The sequence below is a fragment of the Microtus ochrogaster genome, chromosome 7, assembly GCF_000317375.1.
Source record: "Microtus ochrogaster isolate Prairie Vole_2 chromosome 7, MicOch1.0, whole genome shotgun sequence".
NCBI lineage: Eukaryota > Metazoa > Chordata > Mammalia > Rodentia > Cricetidae > Microtus > Microtus ochrogaster.
The window spans coordinates 41536584-41558730 of record NC_022014.1 but is presented as its reverse complement, the minus strand read 5'-3'; the positions used below and the strand labels follow the sequence as shown (position 1 = coordinate 41558730).

Sequence of the window (22147 nt, the reverse complement as noted above, 5' to 3'; positions counted from 1 at the left end):
CATCACCTTTTCAAGACATTCACATTTTAATGAGTGGTTTAGAATCTCTTTAGCGAAGCCAAGGATCTCACCCCTGAGAGACTATTTGCAAAACTGAAATCTGTTCAGTAGAACTGAGGAAGTCTTTGATATCCCTCACACCCCAGGTCCATGGTGCTGGATGGGACCATGGGAGTCAGTTCCATCAGCATCTCTGCTGCTTGTATGGAAACAGAACCATCAAGGGAGCATGGCCCAGCCAGTGTCACACAGAAGCAAGTGGTGGTGTCCCTAGGCTAGCACCAGCACTGGTGACAGCGTCCACTGCTCTTGGACACCTGCTGCTGGGGAAAGCACAGAAACTGGGCAAAGGCATGCACAGTTAGTGCCTTTCGTAAGGCAGAAATGACCCAGTGGCCTCAGGTCCTCTAAAGGAAGGACCCAGATAGTTAGACCACCAGCCCTCATCTGTCAGCAAGTGACCCCTCAGCCACAGCCTCCCCGCGTCAGCCCCTCAGGTTGCCCTCTTCTTCTGATCCACACTTTTCTTCTTCTGACCTAATGAGTTCTCAGATCCTAACAACTGCCACTAATAGGCTGCAAATTGCAAACAGCAGCCAGATACGAAAGACTGGCATGTTCCAATAGATTAGTGGATAATTAGGCTTCAAATTCCTAATTAATTCAGTTTGAGACATGGTGGAGGATGTGCTGTGCTTTCTTTCCCCTTCGGAGGAATATCACAATTTATGAAATGATAATTGTTAGAAATTCTGCCACATAATTAGCCTGCTACTGCATGGAGCGGGCCCTCTTCTTTGGGGCACTGCAACTCGGGGGCAATTATAGATGAAGGGACAGAAACCCTTTGGAAAGGATAAGCACGCGCCACAGTTCTTTCCACTTGGTTAAAAGGTCTGAGCTTCAGAGCAGCGCCCAGCAGTCTTCCCTCTGGACTCTTTGGAGGATGCTGTGAGACTCCAGTCACCACCTGTGGAGAGCCACGAGGGGGAGGAGGGAAGGAGAAAGGGGGGAGGGAAAGGCTGATGGAGAAAAAGGAGTCCGAAGTCTCCAAACCCTGCTTTACATCCCCAATGTCACTCTTGCTTAGCTAATTTTCTGTGCAAGCAAGGCTCAGACTCAGTTTCCCCATTTGTCTGTTGGAAATAATAGTTCTATGTCTTCTTAGGGTGTCATCAGGAAAGAACCCATGCATTGCCAGGTGATACCGTGTCTTGAGCAATTAAGGATTCCACTCAGGTGGAGATTTTTACATTTTTTTATATTTTGATATTATAATGTAATTATATCATTTCCTCCTTCCCCTTTCCTCACTCTAAATCCTCCCATATACCACTCCTTGCTCTCTTTTAAACTTATAGTCTTTCTTTCATTAATAACATATACTCATAAATACGCCCTTTTCAGTTTGTATAATGTTACTTGTATGTTCGTTTCCGGAGCTGACCACTTGGTGTTGGATAACCAATGGGTGTGCTCTTCCCTGGGGACGGCCATTTCTCCTATTCTCGGCGTTCCTTAGTTGCCTGTAGAGAGTTGAGGACTTTCCCCCTTCCCTGTAAGTGTGTCTATTGCTGTGGCTCTTGTTCACCTCATGTTTGAGCAGTCACGTTGGTGAGACTTGATGGGTGTAGCTTCTGCTATTCCTAGGAGACACAATAACACCACAAATGCCTTGTTCTTTGGTTATTAAACTCTCTCATCCCCTCTCCTACAGTGATCACTGGGCCTTAGGTTCATGAGTTGTATTGGAGATGTATCCACTGGGACTGGGCTCCACAACTCTGCATTTTGATTGGTTATGGTTTTCTGTAATGGTCCTCACCTGTTACAAAGAGAATTTTCTTGATGATAGATGAGGACTACACTTATCTGTGAGTTTAAGGGCAAATATTTAGAATGGAGTTGTTGGTGGTTGTAGGTTCTCCAAGATCTATGACTACACTATCCCTTGGTAGTTGACTAGGTTTCTAGTACCAGGCATGATCTCCCTGTCTTGAGAGGGACTTACTAAGTTCAACTAGAGAGCTGTTGGTTACCACCAAGGTATGTGTGCCACTAGCGCATGTTTAGGTTATGCCATTCTGGTCCTTATAGTGATTCATAGGTAACATAGCTGGGTAGGATTGTTGGTTGCTTCCCTCCTTTGGAAGCTTGTAAGGGTGCCTTTTAGTACCATGAAAACTGTATCATTTATGTGTGTATATATGCACATACATGCTTACGTATCTATTCTTAATTTACGTTGCATGACAATGTTGATGAATATTAATACAACACTGGACTCTCTGTCAGTTTCACTTGAACAAGGCAGACCTTGGAGAGCTATATCACTACACCTTCATTTCCCAATCCCAGTCTTTTTGAGATATAATTCATGTTTCATACTATTTTCCCACTTCAAGTAAATAATCCATGGATTCTTGATATGTTTGCAGATTTGTTTATTTCTACAACCAGCTTTTTAGAAATATAACACTTTTCTTAATTATTTGAGAATTTCATGCAGTTATGCAATGTGTTCTGATCATATTTTCTCCCACTCTGCCTCCTACCTCCTCCCATCCACTCCCACGTCTCCACCCTTCCCATTTTTATGTCCTCTTGTGTTTAATTTTTTAATAACCCATAGAGTGTAATTTATATGGCACATATTCTCCTGGATAGGTGGCCATCCATTTGAGCATGATTGACCTATCAGGAGTCACACAGAGACTTAAAGAAAACTGACTCTTCTTGCCCCAGAAGCCATCAATTATCAATAGTTCTTCAGTTAGGGCTGAGCACGCATAAGGCCCTTCCTTGCCCATGCTAGGATATTGGAAGACTCAAATCTCATGCAGCTCTTCTTCAGGCAACCACAGCTGCATGAGTGCCTTGGTCCTGTCATGTCCCAAAGACTGCTTCACAACAGTCCTCCCCAACCTCTGGTTCTTACAGTCTTTATACCTCCACTTCCAAGATGGCCCCTGATCTTTGCAGGGAGGGGACATGATATCAGTGTCCCATTAGGGACTGAGCACTCTACTGTTCCTGTTCAGAGAACACTCGTTTTCCACATTTGGACCAGTTGTGATTTTCTGTTGACCACTGTCCACTGCACAAAGACACTTTCTTTTTGAGGTCTGTGAGCTGCACTAGCCAATGGGCAAAGGTGTATCTTTAGAGGTCAATTGTCTAGCAAAGTAATAGTATTAAGTTCATCCATGGGGCCTATGCACTCCCCAGCCTTGGGGTCTTGGCCAGATTTACAGTTTCGGGCATGTGTTTCCTCCTGACCATAATAAGTTTAATGTGTCTTCATCACATGCCAGAGAACTTCTCTCTAATCCTTGCTCATCATTTCCCGCATCACCCTTGACTCACACCTCTTTTGCCTTTCCACACCCCATGTTGCTGGGTCCTAACACCTCCCTCGGGGGAGGGAGGGCAAAGGTGCAGCATCAACAGCATAGACAATGGCAGTCAAGTAAAATGCAAACGGCAGACTCATTTATTCGGTAACGGGGAGAGCCTTATATACTCCCCTCCTCCAAGCACCCAGACTGCATTTCGATCCATTGACATCACGTGGGCATTGGCTAGGCATGATCAAGACCTCTGGCAGTGCCTGTTGCTAGGTCCTCAGGCAGACTTCAGGTTGGCTCATCTCTGGGCCTGGTAGGGCTTTATCTTCTTGCAATCCCAGCCTAAGACAACCATTTCCCTGCTTCCCATCTCTCCGTTCTCATCTACTCCAGACACATACATCTCTACTCTCCACTAACTCTGCTGTTATACACTGACCCTCCTGATTGCCCTTGCCATCGACATTATACTCACCTTTCTGAATGGGGAAATAAAGGTAATATGGCTTCCGCAGTGCCACCATGTTTATGAAACAAAGGAGATGCATTTTCCCACAGACACCGAGAGTCCATGTTCTCACTACAGTAGCCTGTGATAGTCAGGCATAGGACAGTTAGAGAGGTAGGTCTAGGGGTAAGTCCCTGTCAAGAAGGTTGAGTTCAATGGCAGTAGTAAGTCCAGAGTGCAAACTCAATGACTGTCATTCCAAAACCTCCCTGCTAGTCTGATAGAAGCTGAGGGACAAATGGTGGCCTCTGGCCTCCCCGTGGTTTACAAAGGATCTTGGGGTCCAGAGCAGTCAAGCCATTTATACCACCACTATGGCCACCACTAAATCCAGAGGCACTTAGAGTCAGAAGTTTCCGTTCATACAGCAGCTAGTTCACACCCCCGGGTTGATTTCCTCAGCCCAAGAAGAAACTGTTCTTTAATCCCTTGCTCACCCACACTGAGAAATCTGTAGACTCCTTCTGCGAGGCCTAGCTCGCCCACTCCCCTTCCCTCAGCACCATATGGGGTCACGTGTGCCTCCGTTGAGGGGGGTGGTACAAGCGCTGTTGGGAAGGGTGGCTCTCCTATTGGGCAGACCTAGGTTTGCCTTCTGGGTTGTACTTACCAGCTGTGTAGCATTCATCTGATTCCTCACAGTCTCTGGGCTCCCGTAGCTTACATCTAGAAAGAAGTAAGGATATTAACTGCCTCCTCCAGTGATGCTATGAAAATTGAGCAAGCCGAGGAAGAGGAAGTGCTTGGAGTAATACATGACCCCAAATGGGCACTTAATAAGTGTTGGTAATTGCCGCCATAATCACCATCATCAGTGTCATCATCATCATTACTGGTATCCCTGTCTGGGGACAAGATACCGTCTTTGAGATCCCTCAGGCACCTCCTCCATCAAATCTCATCTCCTTGTTATGGGCCGCCATAGCCCCAAGTACCTTCCACTTACCATAATTGAGATTAGGAAAGCCACACAGATCTGGATGATGCTGCCTTTGCTGTTAATCTGAAATACATGATGGCAGCACGTGATGGTTTCATCTACTGCTGACTCCCCAGGGCCTAGGAGCGGGAGCTGCACAGAATGTGTTTCTCTGAGAAGTCACTGAAGGGGTGAAGGGGTGAAGTGGTCCTCGAGAGTGTCGTGCTCATGCCTCACGCATTTCAAAACAGCATTCTGTGTCTGATAAAATAAGTGGAGAGGGGCCAGGAAATGGCTCAGTAATTAAAGCCTCTGCCAAAGACTAGGGTTGTATCCTCAGAAACAATATAAACGCAGGTGGGTGTGGCGGCCTCAGAAAAAGGAGCTGGGACTCCATGAGCAGGATGAGGGTGAAACTAGTCGTAACTGAGAGCTCCAGGTTTGATTGAGAGACCCGGCCTCAACCTGTAAGGTTGACCAGCAATAGGATTGCTCCTAACATCAACCTCAAGTCTCCTCAGGCACATTCATCAACGTGTTCACACACCCACATACATGTGATCCCACACACATGCAAACACCTAGACACGCGCGTGAAAATGGAAAACAAAAGGAAGTATTCCCGCAGAAAGGGCAGGAAAGGGAATCCAGTTCTGACTACGCACATGATAAGTAGGTGACGGGCAGACCTTCTCGCCCACTCTCCAGGAAGGGCCAGCCTCTCCTGGGCTTCATGCCTGAGTGAGGCCCACTCCTCTGGTTCCTGGGATGAAGGTGCCTACCTCTAGGCAGTGCTTTGCTTCTTCAGGGCTTTGACAGTCGCCATAGCCTCTGGCGACAGGGCATGGCCTGTGTCCTGCTTTTCCCAGTCACTTCTGGCTCAAGGAGAGTGTGTGTTGCCCTTCCGCAGGCCCACCTTGAGCACCTGGCAACACTTGTGGCTGGATCTTTGGAGTGTGCTCCTTCAACCCAGATTCCTTCCCACCCTCTAGTTCTTCCTCCCAGAGTGTGGTGCTGACAGTTGACTAAGTCGCCCTGTGGGCTGCTCATGTCCCTTGTCTGGTAACTGCTGGGCTCATGAAGTGCGCACCTTCACTCTTGTCCTGTGAGCACCCTGATCTTGGTCCCCAACTAGATCAGATCACATAAAAACAAGGCAATGTCTGTGGCATTTTCACAGCACCGCAGGAGCGGTCTGAAACATGAGACTCTGGCATCAGAAGAGAGGCTTTGTGGGGGAAGGGAGAGCATCCAGGAAGATCAAGATGAGGTACTCACCCATACATCAGCATGGAAATAAAAGATGTGCCCCACACCTGGATTCAAGACCCCAAGAGAGCTGGGCCTGAAGGTCCCTAAGAACCCTGGTCTTACCAGCCCTTTATTTTGCAAAAGGGACATCCCTGCTCAGAGGAGCCACTGAAAAGCACACACACACAAATGGGTTGGGACTGCAGCGTTGTTTCTTGGTGCCTGTTACATCTTTCCCTAGGACTGCCATGATAGCCGCCTCTGGTTGGTATTCATGCAGATGTGCGGGGTAGGGGCTGCAGCTGCTGTCTGCATGGGAAACCCTTACCATCACTTACTTGGAAACACTGAAGGTGCCTTAAACCTATACCCACAGGTAAGAACAATGGGTGTGACAGGAAGAGTGTGTGTCTGCCCCCTTGTCTGGTCCTCTTCCTAAAGATGAAGAGCAAATAAGCATAAGAGGGGAATGGAACCTCAGGAACCAGAGAGCCCAGGTACAGGATTTGGTGCATATCTGGCCCTGTCCTGAGAATTTGACACATGGCAGAATTAATCCTGAGGATATGGGTCACTTAATAGTAATCATGTATCCATTGTTTTTCTTCCTGTGATGGCAAAACACCCAAGTGAAGGGACCGAAGGAAGGATTGGTCTGTTTTGCTCACAGTGTGCCTGGACACAGTCCATCCTGGCGAGGGAGGCAGGAGCATGAGGAGTCTGGTCATATCGTATCCACAGTCAGGAGCAGAGAGACCCAAATCCTGAAGCTCCATTCAGTTTCTCCTTTTTAACTTTTTTTTATTTATTTATTAAAGATTTCTGCCTCCTCCCCGCCACCGCCTCCCATTTCCCTCCCCCTCCCCTAATCAAGTCCCCCTCCCTTGTCAGCCCAAAGAGCAATCAGGGTTCCCTGCCCTGTGGGAAGTCCAAGGACCACCCACTTCCATCCAGGTCTAGTAAGGTGAGCATCCAAACTGCCTAGGCTCCCACAAAGCCAGTATGTGCAGTAGGATCAAAACCCAGTGCCATTGTTCTTGAGTTCTCAGTAGACCTCATTGTCCGCTATGTTCAGTGAGTCCAGTTTTATCCCATGATTTTTCATACCTGGGCCAGCTCTTGAATTTTGCATACAAATGAACGGAAATAAAAAACACTATCCTGATTGAGGTAAGCCAGACCCAAAAAGAGGAACATGGGATGTACTCACTCATATTTGGTTTCTAACCATAAATAAAGGACATTGAGCCTATAATTCATGATCCTAGAGAAGCTAAATAAGGAGAGATGGCTCAGAGGTTAAGAGTACTGACTGATCTTCCAGAGGTCCTGAGTTCAATTCCCAGCAACCACATGGTGGCTTACAGCCATCTATAATGAGACCTGGCGCCCCCTTCTGGCTTGCAGGCACACATGGAAGGAATGCTATACACATAATATAATAAATAAATAAATAAATATTTTTTAAAAAAAGAAGGTGAACCCAAAGAAAAACACATAGGCATCCTCCTGAACATTAACCTTCATCAGGCGATGAAAGGAGACAGAGACAGAGACCCACATTGGAGCACCGGACTGAAATCTCAAGGTCCAAATCAGGAGCAGATGGAGAGAGAGCACGAGCAAGGAACTCAGCACCGCGAGGGGTGCACCCACACACTGAGACAATGGGGATGTTCTATCGGGAACTCCTTTTTAACTTTTATTATTCCTTCTATGGCCTCTAACCATGAGATGGTGCCTCCCGTGTTCAGGGTGGATCTTCCCTCCTCCTTCCTGGGAACACCCTCCCAGACATACCCAGAGGCATCTCTCCCGGGTAACTCCCAATCCAGTCACACTGAGAAGGAAGATTAACCATCACAAATCTTTATTTGGGTGAGAAGGATAGAAGCCCAGAGTAAATTGTGTGCTTGAGATTACACAGAGGAAGTGGAAGGCAGTAATCATGGTGACTCTGTCTTAGTTAGGGTTTCTATGGCTTGAAGAAATATCATGACCAAAAGAAAGTTGGGGAGGAAGAAGTTTGTTAGGCTTACACTTCAGCATTGCTGTTCATTGCTGAAGAAAACCAGGACAGGAACTCAAACAGGGCAGGATCCTGGAGGCAGGAACTGACGCAGAGGCTATGGATGGGTGCTGCTTAGTGGCTTACTTCCCCCCAGCCCACTCGGCCCACCTTCTTATAGAACCCAGGATCACCTGCCCAGGGTCTAGGCCCTCCCCAGCTGATCACTAAATGAGAAAATGCCTGCAGCTGGATCTCACTGATGCATTTTCTCAGCGCTAGCTTGTGTCAAATTGACACACAAAACCTGCCAGTCCAGGCTCGGAGCCAGAACATATACTCTCTGTGTAAAGAGTTCACTTTTCTCTTTCCTCAGCCAGAGGCTCCTTTCCTTCCATGCTCCGCCACCTTCATTCATAAGCTGCCTCTGAGCTCCAGATTCGGGGCTGGCATTGCTCTCTTTTCTCTATAATATACTTGGGTGAAATAGGCCCTTCTCACTAGGTCTTAAGTGCCCTGAAAGGAGGGGCTGGGCCCATCTGGATCTCATCTACATCCTTGTGGTTCTGATATCTGTGGCAATGCTGAGCAGCCATGAATGAACAAGCAGATAGATTCATGTATTATCAGTTAGAATATCCTTTTCCCCATAGTCCCCAAACAGCAATGGCTGTTGCCATAGCTCTTAACATAAATGAAATGGTTGCTGTTGATAAAGACACCACCCTTTGATCACAGGACATTGAGAAATTAATCTTAAACTCACCAGGAAACTCTCTCACTGGTGCTTAGCTTTTACAGTGTTGCAGAGTGCTTTGAAGGCTGCTGGGGAAGAAAAGACATCCATGGTCTTGCCGGGTGAAATAGTGGCACAACGGTTATAAAAGTAACCAATCACTTTCTAACTAGCTTTAAGGCCTGCTCCCTAGGAGGGATTTCGTGTCTCATTGTGTAAACCTTCTCAAATGCCCATGTTTGTGAACATTGTAAGGCCTAGGAGTAAACCTACTGGTGGTTTCTGATACATAGTTATTCTCAGTAGATTTTAAATTTACCATTTCTTTAGATTTTCACATTTTACACCATGCATTCAGTGGGAGTCTACTATATGTATAAATAAATAAATTTATAATGAATAATGAAATGAAATGAAAATAATGAAATGAATAAACCATCATTTTACAAAAATATGTTTTTCTGCCTGACTTTCTCTGCATAGTAATGTTGAGACTATGTAGGAAGATGTTGGTTGAAGACCACCAGTAGGTTCTAAACATAAGAAGTCACCCTGTGCCAGGAGACTTTTAAAGGTTGAACTTCCTCTGAAGTTAGTTAGGCCAAGAGTCAAGCACAACCACAATCAGTCAGGACAGAAGTAAGATGTCGGCATTCTCTGAAAGACAGCACAATCTCAGATCATGTAGGGCATCTCCAAGCCTTACACCTCAGCCCAGACTGAGGATCCCTGACCTTCTAACACAAAGTGTCAGCAGTTTATTCTAAATCCCAGGACTGAGATCTGGAGGTCCTGAGTAACCCCCGTAATACTCTGGCTATGATGGACACACGCAGGATCAGTCTGCTATTACATTTGCAGAGACCCGAGAATACAGATACCTCTCCCTGACTTCAGAGAGGGCTGGAAGAATCAACATTAGGCTTTTTCCTATGTGAATGGCAAGTCTACTGGCTAACTTTTGTACAACTACAATGTTCTATTGACTTATTAAGAGATCACATAAGCTTGTGTGTTACCAGAGATAATACAGCATGCGACGCCTTGAAGCTTTGGGTTGTTAAGGTGGCTAAAATGGAAAAATGTGGAGATTTTTATGCGAAGACATGAGTTTGATGACAATGAAGTTATCAGCTGAAGACTGTTCCATGGATTCACTTTTATCCATATTCCCCAGCACACACCTGTGTGATGGCAGAATTATAGATCAGAGCTGAAAGGACCCTCAGGAGAACAGTAAGCTGGCCCAGAAGTCCCCACACCTTTGGGGTCGAAGCTCTGCTTTCAGGTGGAATCTTGGGGAGAACCTTACTGCGTAAACGATTCAAAGCAAGGCTGCCTTGGCAGGCATGAAAGTTAGGAGGTGCGCCAAGGTCTTCTGTTCCTTCCCCTAATGTAGCATGGTGACCTCTGCAGCCTGTGCCTGGGACACATCTTGAAGGATTATTGATCTGACAGATGTCTTTGATAAATCAATACCCACTTGACTGTACAGGTTACAACAGATGTCCTAGAGCAAAGAGCTCATGAGCTTCAAAGACAGGACAAGAAGTTAGGTGATTATCCCTAAAACTGTCTTCCTGGGGCTTTTTATATCTGACCTGTTTCCCAAGAAAACATATACAGAGAAGTCAGTCAAAAGACACCTTTAGTCCCTGAGACTAAAGGTGTGGGTGGAAGGTAGCAAGTTTGACACTTGTAAGGAAGTCAGGAACAGAGCGGTTTCTGTGGCTTCATTCCTCTGCACGCTCTCACCAAGCCACCCTGCACAGGCGCAGTTTGTGGACCCTGTGGGACTGTGGTCCTGATTTGGAGGAGCAGCTAAGGTCTCTGCCTTTGTCACAACCGCAGACAACAGAGATGCAGAAATAGGGGGCTGAAAGGCTAACACTCCAAGTGGCACATCAAAGGTGCTGAAGATAAGTATCTTGGTCTCCAAAAGGACATCCCCACCTACTGCCCCCTTTAAGCTGAACCCTATTCCAATGGCTCCTGGCAGGAGATGAATGAACAGGAAGGTAGATGGCTGGATACACAGAGGTTGAAACCCAAGCCAGAAAGTCACCTTACTCCCTCCATCTCTCAGTAGCCACACTAGTATGAGAGAAGCCTATCTACTAAGTTTTCTCATTCCCAGTTTGCAAGTGTTAAAGAAGAACCTGCTTCTTCATGTGGTTATGAGGATTAAATGCAGTAATCAAGGCAACGGCCCCATGGCAATGCCTGCTACCTCATTTGGTTCTGCCTGCTTCATGCAAAACGCAAGGGTTGCTGTCATTATCTTAACAGAACTCGGTCTCCCTTGAGATCTGACTGTTCATCTGTCTGGCCCACCTTGTAGAGCCTTAGAGAACAAATTTCCCACCTCTTCCCCATGACAACCCTACCCTCCCGAGAGTTGAGTACATCCTTCGCCTCCCCTCTCAATCTTCTATTATGTTTCAGGCTGATCCTCTCTGCTCCTTCAAAGCCTTCCTAATAGAAGGAGACTTTTCAAACCATACACTCTTGTGACTCCCCACAGAGCTGTCATCTGAGATTTCTCTCTGACAATTTGGGGAAAACTTGACATGTTCAACCTGTGCCATTCAGAGTATAAAGTACACGTTTTTGATTTGGGCTCATCTTACCTCTTCTTGATGTCAAGGGGCTGGGACGGAAGGGTCTTCCCTTAATAAGCCTTCTTCTTGACTCCAAATCTGAGCATTGCGGAATGTTCTGTCTCCTTTCTGCTGGGTGTAATGTGAGCTTAGACAGATGCCGAGGGCTGAGCAGCGTGTGGGTGACCCTCTTTTCAGGATCTCACAAAGGAAAATTGAGCTTGCAGGCCAAAGCTTGTCAGCCTGAAATGTGCTGTGCTGTGGACTGGGGAGATGGCTCAGACAGTGGAGCGCTTGCCTCCCAAGCCTGAGGACCTGAGTTCAATCCCCAGAATTTACATGGAAATGGTCAGGTGATGTTGCTGTGACTAGAGTCACAAAAACCTGTGACACTCACATACAGGCCCTCCACCATGAGCACTCTCGGCCTGGGCATGGATAAAGGGCAGGGGGCTCCTCAACAGGCTCCAGATAAGTCAGTGCTTGTGATGTTTCTACACAACCTGGTGGAGACTTTTAAAGAAAGGCACAAGCTCTGACCAGGCAATATTTACTCCAGGCTCCTAACTGTGTGCTGTTATAGCAAGAATTTTGGCCCTCTTTGACTGGGGTAATGGATACATGATCCTGAATCTGAAACTCCTTTGTTCCCTTGACCAAGGACTGGCAGTGTGGCATGTTCATGAAGAAGTCAAACTGTGTAGCTAGGGCATTCACAGAGGTCTCTGAATGAGATCTCAGCAAAAGTGGGGTGAATTCTTTCAGTGGCTTATGCAGATGAGCTCTTGGGCCTACTGTCCAGTTTCCTCTCAGGCTGCTTACGGGATTACACTGGGACCACATTTATAAGACATTAAAATGAATGTCTTGCTTGGGCGGGAAGCTAGGAAAGACTTAAAATAAGCTGAATTTTCATTTCTCTTCAGCAGTAACCTCATAATCCCCAAAAGGTGGCTTGGATGAAGTTAAGTCATGGACATGAGGTGGTTATTTTAGCCTCTACCCTCATTTTTGTTCTTCTTATGAGCCACGCTTTGGGACGATGCTACAGCCCACAGCTGTCTCTCAGCCCCAGGCTAAGAGATGGTAGAAGAAGCTGAGCTCTCTAACCAGATTAGAACATGGTTCTTCAAATGCTTCCACCTCTACACCACCCCATCCTGTGACTTCACTGCCTCTCTCTCCTTTCTAGGGACTCACAATGACACTCAACCAGAGAGCACATTAGCTTTATCTGAGGTTTGTTGTTATCTTCTAGGGACATTAAAAGGGTAAAAGTATATGACGGAAGGGTCTAAAATATAATGAACCTTGTACTTTCCAAACTTTCCCCACCCCTGGTCCTGGGGCCCAAACCAATCCCAAACTTCTGAGAAGTATGAAGTTATACCTTCACCGTAAGTTGGTCATTCTGGCCATTTCTTCCGCACATCTACACAACATGCCCGCACCTCTTTTTCCTGCCCATCAACCCAGTGTCATCCGTGGCTCCCACTAACTATGTGATAAAACAGCCCTGAACATCTCTTGAATATACCCAGCCTCCCCTTAATGACCAGGCTTATGCTATCTTGTCTAATTCTGTTGATAATTTTCTTCTTAATTCTAATGTATTCAGCCTTGAATTTTGATTAACTGACATTAACATTTTGTCAAAATGAGGATCTCCTGCTTCCTTCCAGAGCTGTGTGTGAACAGTCCTTAGGGACAGCTATTCTATAAGCACCCTTACACACATACCAGGAAGTCCCTATGTCCCTTAGATTAAAGAACATCCTCAACCTGCACTTCCTTTGCTAGGTCCTCTGCCACTGGATCAAGACGGGAGGCAGAACATTCTTTGCATGTTGCCTGTTCATTGGTCATGTGTGGAGCTGTGAATACAGAAAGACTTACTGAAGAAGCGCACAGAGGGAGGGCAACCCAGCGACCCCAGAAGTACCTTCTCCCCAGGGTCTCACATAGCCCAGGCTGAAACAGACCCCTACTCAGCCAAGGCTGACCTTTAGTTCTTGATCCTCCTTGCCTCTGTCTGCTAAGTGCTGGGACTACAGGCATGTGTCACCAAGCCAGTCTAGATAACACTCACTCTTCGAAGAGAAGCACCTGGTGCCAGGGCTCAGGGGACAGCAAGAGAGTGGAAGGCCTAACTTTGGGTGACAAGTGACTTGAGAAAGTGAACACCTGTAGCTCATGTCATTCTTTTTCAGCATCAAAGGGGTTCAGAGCAATGGACTCCACGTTTTGGGATGTGTTATCAAATATGCAGCGTGACTTGAAGAAAGTCATGATGATGAAGTCTTAGTTAAAACTTTTCAAGACTTGTAATTAACACCATGGCATCCATCCTTAAACACATTAGATAATAACATGAATAAGATAGATAAAGAAAATGCACAAATTACTACATAATACCCCCATGGATTTTTAATAGAAAAGGAAATTGGAAAATGATTTAATTAAACCTATTTAGCAAATATACTGGAGGAAGAGACTTAGCTGAATTTTACAATTCCCTAGCAGGCAAAAAGCTAATGCCATTATTTTCTTTCTTAATCAAGACCACATTTCTCTATTGACCAAGTCTACATCCCTGCATTGTAGAGAAAGCAAGCCTAGCAACCATGAGAGTCTAGTTTCCTGTGATTAAGACATCTCTGGGGTCAGCGTTAGCATTCCCAGCCTGCAGTCTTGAACTGGAGGGGAGATGGCAACTCTTAGATGTATGCTGACCCCGAGTGGTTTCCTGGTTTCAGTTCTCATAGTGAGTGTCACAAAAGGGAGTTCATAGCTGTTCTTTTTCTGGGTTATGGGTGTGGGGTTGATGGTTCCCATCAGCTTGATTATGTGTGACCCTGGGTTGGCTCCACTAACATTGTCGTCAGGGTTGCTGGCGATGAAGCCGAGCTGAGTTCCTATTTGAGCAAATCACAGTTCCTCTTGGCCTTCATTATGCTGGGGCGGGGGGAGGGGGGGAGGAGGGAGTCAGTAGGGATGCCCAGGAGCTTGTTACAGATCGCGAGTGACAGGTTCTGACTGTGGGAGATAATTTTCATTTCATTCTCTCAATAGCTGTTTGGCGAACAAGATGTTCTTTTTAAAAGTCTCTAAAGAGTACAGAAAACCTCCCAACTGTGTACTGGCTCTTAACCAATGGTGAGAAAGCTGCAGCCTTATAGGATACATCGCCGTCAAATGCAGGCTGGGTAGGGAAGACAAATTCTGACTTTACCTTTAAGAACAGCTGGCTGGTACCCTTGCACAAGCCAGTTACCTCTGTGTCCCTCTGTGAACTGTGACTGTGGCACAAGATAATCTCACCTGATTAAAATCACTCGCTGGCAGCTGTTGCCTGCTGGTCACGTTTCCCCTGGCTAATTGGCACACCTGCTTAAGGGACAGTCTCTAGCTTCAGTCATTCTCACAGCAAGAAAGGATTGAGCATCTGCCCTGGGCTGGGCAGGTATTGAGATGCTAGGTGTTAGAACAAAGCAGTGAGCAAGACGGAAATTGGAAGTGTTTCACCTTCAGTAGTTAGCATGTCAACGGAAAGAGAAGGGACAAAAGGAACGAGGAGGGAAGATGATCTCGGTGGTGACAGGTGCTCCAGGAAAGCAGCAGGCACAATGTTGGTATGGGCCAGACTGAGTGTTGGAAGAATCTCAACCGGGGTTCTCCCGCAAGCAGCGTCCAAAGATAGGCTTCAGGAAGAAGCAAGCGCTATGCGCCAATCCCGGAAACACAGTAGGGATGCACGGAGAAAGTGGACACTGAAGCACATGACCAAGAATGCCCCCTATCCCCACCACGGTTCATCTCTGGATGTCAGCATAGAACGTTCTACCAGCTTAAGCACCAGGTAGAGGATGCTAGCTGGCATCCACTAAGTCTGCAGCTGTCACTAGTGTAGAAAGCTGCCCATGAGCATGTGAGCTTGGCACGCCTGGCCTCCCCCTTATGCAGGTGGGGTGGCAGGTGTTTGCAGTTAGCACAGAAAACAAAACAGTGGCGTGCGACAGAGAGTGGAAACAGACAGGGCCAACAGTGTCTGCTGCAGGGGAGGAACTGGCTCTTCAGATGAGGGGACAGGAGTGAGTTCTCCGGAGAGACAGTGCGCTAGCTATGATCCAGACCCTGGAAAGGAGTCAAGAATTGAAATAGTCTTCCTAGACAGGAAGCGAGGAAAAAGACTGGGTGGGACTGAACTGGGATTGTCTATGAAACAGAGCTCTGAGGGGTAAGAGACTATCAAAGGCGCTAGTGGAAGCCGGGTAGCTTGTATTTGAGGTAGACAAGCCCTGGGATTGGAGGTAGAGTCAAATGTGGTGCTTAGGTCTCGGCTACCAGCTGAGGACTTCCCCATCTCAGGGACCCATCCTTGGCTCCTTCTCCTAGTCTGTTTCTGTTAGCAAGATCGGGCCATGGAACCAATCATGCGTGAGCTTTGTGGGCCCTGCTCAAAATCCTGTAGTGCAGTACTAATTATAACTGAAAAAAAGAAAGAAAGGAAAATACAAGTTAAAATACAGTGTGAGACCCAGCTTGGACCACTATCTCACTTCATCTCCTACCAGTCCCTTTGCTGTCTTTGGAACATCCCAAGCAGCCTCCTACCCCTGGTCCTTTGTTCCGTGTATCCCACCCAGGTATCCCCATGACCCACACATGGGACTCTACTATACTCGTATCAATCACTAAGACCCCACAGGCAGGCTGATCTGGACCACTCCTTCCAGGACCATCTCCCCATCCACAAACCCACTTGACCTCTCTTCACAGACACACAGCTACTCCAAAGCACACTGCTGTACAGTGTTGTGTGCTACGTGTTCGCTTGTCTGCTCTCTGATTTTCCCTAGGAGAACATAAAGTTCACAAGGGAAGGGTCTTGAAAACTCGAAGCTCTCAGAATAGTGTGTTTGGTGATGAGGGTTTTTTTGGGGGGGTTGGGGAATGAATTGCTTAGCAGAAGAGCTTAGCTCTGGTCCCTCCTCTGTCGCTAGCTCGGCGAGCAGCTTTGTGGGCACTGACCCTCGCTTTCTGCCTTAGTTTCTGTACGTCTCAAGCAGACACGTAAGCTGTGCCTTAGAAAGGAGTGAGATGAGGCCGCAGATGTGAAAATACTGTGCATCATTGGATTCATTATAGAAACGCAAGGCTTCCTTTTAAGATCAAGGTTTCCTGGCTTTGGATGAGGTTTTTTTTTTTTTTCTGAACTGGAAGGAAATTCCATTTGCAGTAAAGAATCCTTCATGGATGTCAGAGGTGGCCAGGCCTCCTCTGGGAGAACAGGTCTGGTTCACTGTACATGAAAGAGCATAGTGAGAGATAAAGGCCCCTTCCAGAGACTTGTTGGTGGCCTTGGGCAACTTGCAGGCATTTGTTCCCAGCAGTTTTCAGTGGCTCCTTTCTCCAAAGCTAAAGCAGGGTGGAAAGCAAGGATGGCCCTTCCTTCAAGATTTTCCTTTTGTTTCTTCTATCTGTGCCCTTAAGACTCTGGGACATTAAGGTGACTTAAAAGTAAAGGGACTTGTCACCCAAGTTCAAAACCCAAGTTTAATCCCCAGAACCCATGTAGATGTCAAAGGAAAGACTAGTCTTCACACAATTATTTTCTGATCTACACACACCACACACACATGCACACACAATGTCACACGCAGCCAAGAACACACACTGTGTACATAGTGTTTTCCAGGTACAACAGGGCAATTGCGCATATGAGTTCATAGTAGTTTTGGCACAATGCCCAATACTCGCATGAGTTTAAGCTAGCAAAATCCCAATATGAAGATGGGAGGTTGGCACAAATCCCCACCCCTAGCCAAGAAGTTATTGCCAATTGGTAGCTGCTAGGAGAGCCAGTGCTCTTGAAGAATATGGATACCTGGTAGGTTTATCATGCAGGGGTTGGTCCCCCACACAAGAGTTTATTAAACAAAATGGGTAAAAATATAAAAAAGAAGGCATGAAGTTAAGTGGGTAGTGAATAATGGATCCAGGAGGAGCTAGAGGAGGAGTTACCATCATCAAAATAAACTGTATGGAATCCTAAAAGAAATAACAGCAATACTAATAATAAATAATTTTTAAAATCCCAGCCATTCATCAGTTGTCAGTCTAGATGCATAGTGTCTCTATTTTACCTTTTCCCTAACCTCCAGACTCCATTGCATAAACACACAAAGTCACGTGGCCCAAGGTAGTGTAAGCCAGCGCCCCCTTCATCCTGGGAATGCCATCCTCAGGCAGGCACTCTTAGCCTCTATGCTAACTTTGTGTGAAGGAATCTATGATAATGGAATGCAAAGGGGGCAAGACAGTGCTGTCTACCTTCAGTCTGTTCTGCCTTGAGAAGCAGAAGAGAAAGCCTCATGAGTCTGCACCGTGGTGACATAGACCTGCAGACATGTCACCGCGGTGACACGGACCTGCCTAAGCAACATATTTGACTTCCCCCTTTCCTTCCTCCACAGGGTTTCATGGACATTGACTTAAACAAGTTCAAGGAGAGTGGAGCCAACGTGACGGGTTTCCAGTTGGTGAACTACACAGACACCATCCCAGCCAGAATCATGCAGCAGTGGAGGACGAGCGATGCTCGAGACCACACCAGGGTCGACTGGAAGAGACCAAAGGTGTGAAAACGGATACCCATTAGTCTCCCCTCGTCAGCCCCAAACACTGGGGCATGTTCGTCTTTAGGAAGGAGATGGGTTTTCTACAAAGCAAAGGAAAGCATCACCATGAGGGTCAGGCCCCCCAACACAACAGTGGTCAGCAGCCCAGGACTGTTACATTGGTGCACAGGCATCAAAGATCCCAAAGTCTTGTTGTTACCCTCAGCATCTGATTCTGCCACCCCTCGGCTTTTGCCTTCTGCTATATAGCACAAGAAGGCTGCACAGACTTCCATCATGACGCCTGCATTCTACCCAGCATTTGCTAATTGATTTTTGTCGGGGGACAAAATACTTGAGCAGATCAGCTCTAGGAGGAAAGGTTTATTTGAGCTCATGCTTGCAGCGTGTGGGCCCATTGGCTCCATTGCCTTTAGGCCTGTGGCAAGGCAGGAACATTGCAGTGGAAAGATTCAGTGGAGGGAAACCACTCCTGCCGAGGCATCCATGAAGTGGGGATTCTGAAAGGGGCCAGAGACAAGCTACAGCCTTCAAAGGCACACACTCAGCGGCTCACTTCCTCCAAGGAAAACCCTGCCTCCTGATTTCCATCCCTTCCCAGGGATGCCCCTGGGTTATCAGTTTATTGGGTGGGGTGGCGGGGATTAATGCACTGGTTAATGTCAGTATCCTCGTGATACAGTTGCTTTGCCAAAGCCCGCCTCTGGGGGTTGTGCCTTCGCCACGTGAGGGCTATTCTCTGCGGAGGGAGGACAGAGTCAGGCCCAAACCATAACACAGCAGGAGGATGAGAGGACAAAAAGCACCCTTGCTATTTTTCAAAACTCTTTTTCTGAGGCTGGGGGATGGCTCATTTGGTAAAATGCTTATTGCTCCTGGCTGGGACTCCCAATAACCATGTAAAAAGCCAGACACAGAAACACACACCTGTAACCCTGGTTCTGGGAGGGCAGAGGCAAGAGGGTCCCTGGAGCTTGCTGGTAAACCAGTCTTAGTTAAATTGGTGAGTTCTGGGTTCAGTGAGAAACCCTGTCTCAAAATTAAGGTGTGGAAAAACCAAAAGGACTCTGGATGTTGACCTCTGACCTCAACACATGCATATATGCATACACAACCACACATACATGAACATGTACACACAGAGACTTCCTCTCAGAAGCCACTAGCAGCTCTTCTGCTTACACACCCCTGGCCCCATGTAAGCAAACAGCCTTTAGCTGGTTGCAAGGGAAGCCAGAAAATGCTGCTTCTATTCTACTCAGGGCCACCATCTTTCTTTCTTCTCTAGCAGTGACAGGGGTTGAAATTGACACCTCACAAGTGCTAACCAAGCACGACAGCTCCCACCCTTCTGTCACCATCTCACGGAGCACAAGAAAAATGCCCACCTCATTAGAGAGGATGCCTCTGGGGAATGGCATGCTGAGGTGGCACATGCTCCCTACTTCTGTCTGTCCAGCTGACCATCAGAGAACCTTGCCTGGAGATGCACAACTGCTTTCCATTTGGATCTACAGCCAGCGTCTCACTCCTCAGGCCCAGAGCCAAAGCCTGTTTTGTTTGATATCTGATAGTGTTTGTGAATGTGGAGAGCGGGCCATTGGCCTTCTAAGTCAAATCCCATAGCATGGCAGTGGCTACGTGTGGCCCTGAGAGGGACGCTGAGGCCAAGTCTGCTGTCTGGGACCATCAGAGCATCTGTGGCCCATGTTTCTAGGCTGTTCAGTCAACTTTGTGGACCACAGTTTATATAAGTGAAGCACTTCCTGTCCCATCAGTGATCAAACAGACTTAACTCTTGGGGAATGAAGACTCATTGCAGTATCTGATTAAACCAAGTGCCTTCAGACAAAGATTGACTGACACTGGATAACAAATTAGTTGATGACTGCCCAAGCCAGTTTCTAAGGGTAATGCATTTTTTTTTCTGAGAAAATAAAACAGGCGTCAGGCAGTGGTGGTGCACACCTTTAATTCCAGCACTTGGGAGGCAGTGGCAGACATATCTCTGTGAATTCGAGGCCAGCCTGGTCTACAAGAGCTAGTTCCAGGACAGGCTCCAAAGCTACAGAGAAACCTTGTCTCGAAAAAACAAAAATGAAAAATAAAAAAAATAAAATAAAACAGGCATAGTGGTGCATGCTTGCAATACCAGCACTTGAAATGTGGGGGCAAGAGGATCATCTGGGGCTACACATAGTTCCAGGCTAGCCTCTTTCAAAAATATAAATTAGGAGGGCCTCAGAAGGCAACTCAGTCAGTGAAGAGATTGCCACGGAAACATGACCGCTGTCTTTGGATTCCCAGCGCCCGCAGACAAAGTTAGGCCTGGCAATGTGTGCTTGTAATCCCAGCACTGGGCAAGCAGAGACAGGAGGTCTCAAAAATAAGATAGGAAGAAACTGAGGAAGACCTCTAGCCTGGAGAGAGAGAGAGAGGGGGAGAGAGAGAGAGAGAGAGAGAGAGAGAGAGAGAGAGAGAGAGAGAAGAGAAAGGTACATATATGCACCCATGACCACAAAGAACAAATCAGATCAGAAAATAAACTAGGAATTGGAAAACAAACTCATCCTCTAGCTGTGCAGTGTGACCTTAAGATGACGTACTAGGTAATAAGACCAGTTTTGCCTCATTCACATCTTAGCTGCCCTTTGGTCAAGCAAGAAAAACCCTGAAGTGCTATCATTAATCCACAAGATGGGGAGTGTATAGAATATGCATTTACCATGGAGTAAGCCATGCACGGAGATAATTAGGAGCTTGCTCATCCTGGAATATTGTTTTCGTTATTGTTAGAAGAGGTGGTGGAGCAGGCAGCTCTTCTTGGCTCCCAGTTGCTAACTCTCCTACAGAGGAAGCCAACTGACTTTCCATGTATTTGGCCTGCAGATATGTTATATTTAATCTGTGCATGTCTTCCCAATTAAACCAACATTTTTCAGATCACAAGACTGAACACCAAACTCCAAAATGCTGGCTTGCCTTTAAAGGTTCTAACTGGCCATGCTAAACTTACAGCTTTGGAGAGGCCACTGGCTGGACAGACCTGTGAGAGAGATGATGTTCCGAACCATGGCTCCTACCCACTGGCCCACCACAAACTTCTCTCCACCAGGAAGCCATTCCCTGACACAGCCCCCATCCCATCTTTCTGTCAGCTCTCTCTGACGCCTGCCTGTCTGCCTTCCTTCCCCAGTATACATCCGCTCTCACCTACGATGGTGTGAAGGTGATGGCCGAGGCCTTCCAGAGCCTGCGGAGGCAGCGGATTGACATATCCCGACGGGGAAATGCTGGGGACTGTCTGGCTAACCCAGCTGTGCCCTGGGGCCAAGGGATTGACATCCAGAGAGCCCTGCAGCAGGTAAGACTGGCAGAGCCTCCCCATCTCATTCTTGGGAGCCAAACAGGAAAGGTCGGCCTCAAGTACAAGCAGCATGCATCGTTCTGAAATGAAGGGTGTGCCTGGAGTTCAGAGTGACCACTGTACTGTTCGTGTCAAATGTGTGGAACTCAAGTCAAACTTAGGACAAAACAAAGAGACTGCTAAAGTGTAATATCATTCCTTATAGTATCAAGGCTGCATTCTCTGCTTAGGGCTAATGGAAGGAAGGAAAAAAGGAAGAAAGAAAGAAAGAAAGAAAGAAAGAAAGAAAGAAAGGAAGGAAGGAAGGAAGGAAGGAAGGAAGGAAGGAAGGAAGGAAGGAAGCCACTGATTTCCATGTTCAGAAAGAGGGCTTGATCTATGCAGGGACGAGGCTGCAGAGGTAGCTGATCAGGGAAAATGCTTACCACAAGAGCATGAGGACCAGTGCTTGGATCCCCAGCACCCACATGAACGGTGGGCAGATGAGACTGACTGGCTATCATCCCAGCACTCAGGAGGCAGGGATGGGCTCTCCACAGTGGGCTGGATAGCCAGACTAGAACTTGTGAGTTCTGGGTTCAAGTGCAAGACTTTATATCAATATAAAAGGTGGGGAGTAGCAGGGGAAGACATCGGCCTCTGGCTTCTACGTGTAAATGTAGACACATGCATATGTACCCATCCACACATCTGTATACAGCACACACACACAGGCGCGTGCGCACACACACACACACACACACACACACACACACACACACACACACACA

General features: G+C 47.0%; 1 protein-coding gene across 2 annotated transcripts in view; it reads left to right on the top strand.

Annotated features, from left to right (window-relative positions):
• Positions 1-22147, top strand: part of Gria1 (glutamate ionotropic receptor AMPA type subunit 1) — a 326032-nt gene that overhangs the window by 201146 nt on the left and 102739 nt on the right. For both annotated transcript variants that reach the window (XM_005350036.3, XM_005350035.2), the window contains exons 6-7: positions 17846-18007; positions 21207-21374. In XM_005350036.3, the coding sequence (XP_005350093.1) occupies positions 17846-18007; positions 21207-21374 (330 nt within the window). The remainder of the gene's footprint in view (positions 1-17845; positions 18008-21206; positions 21375-22147) is intronic.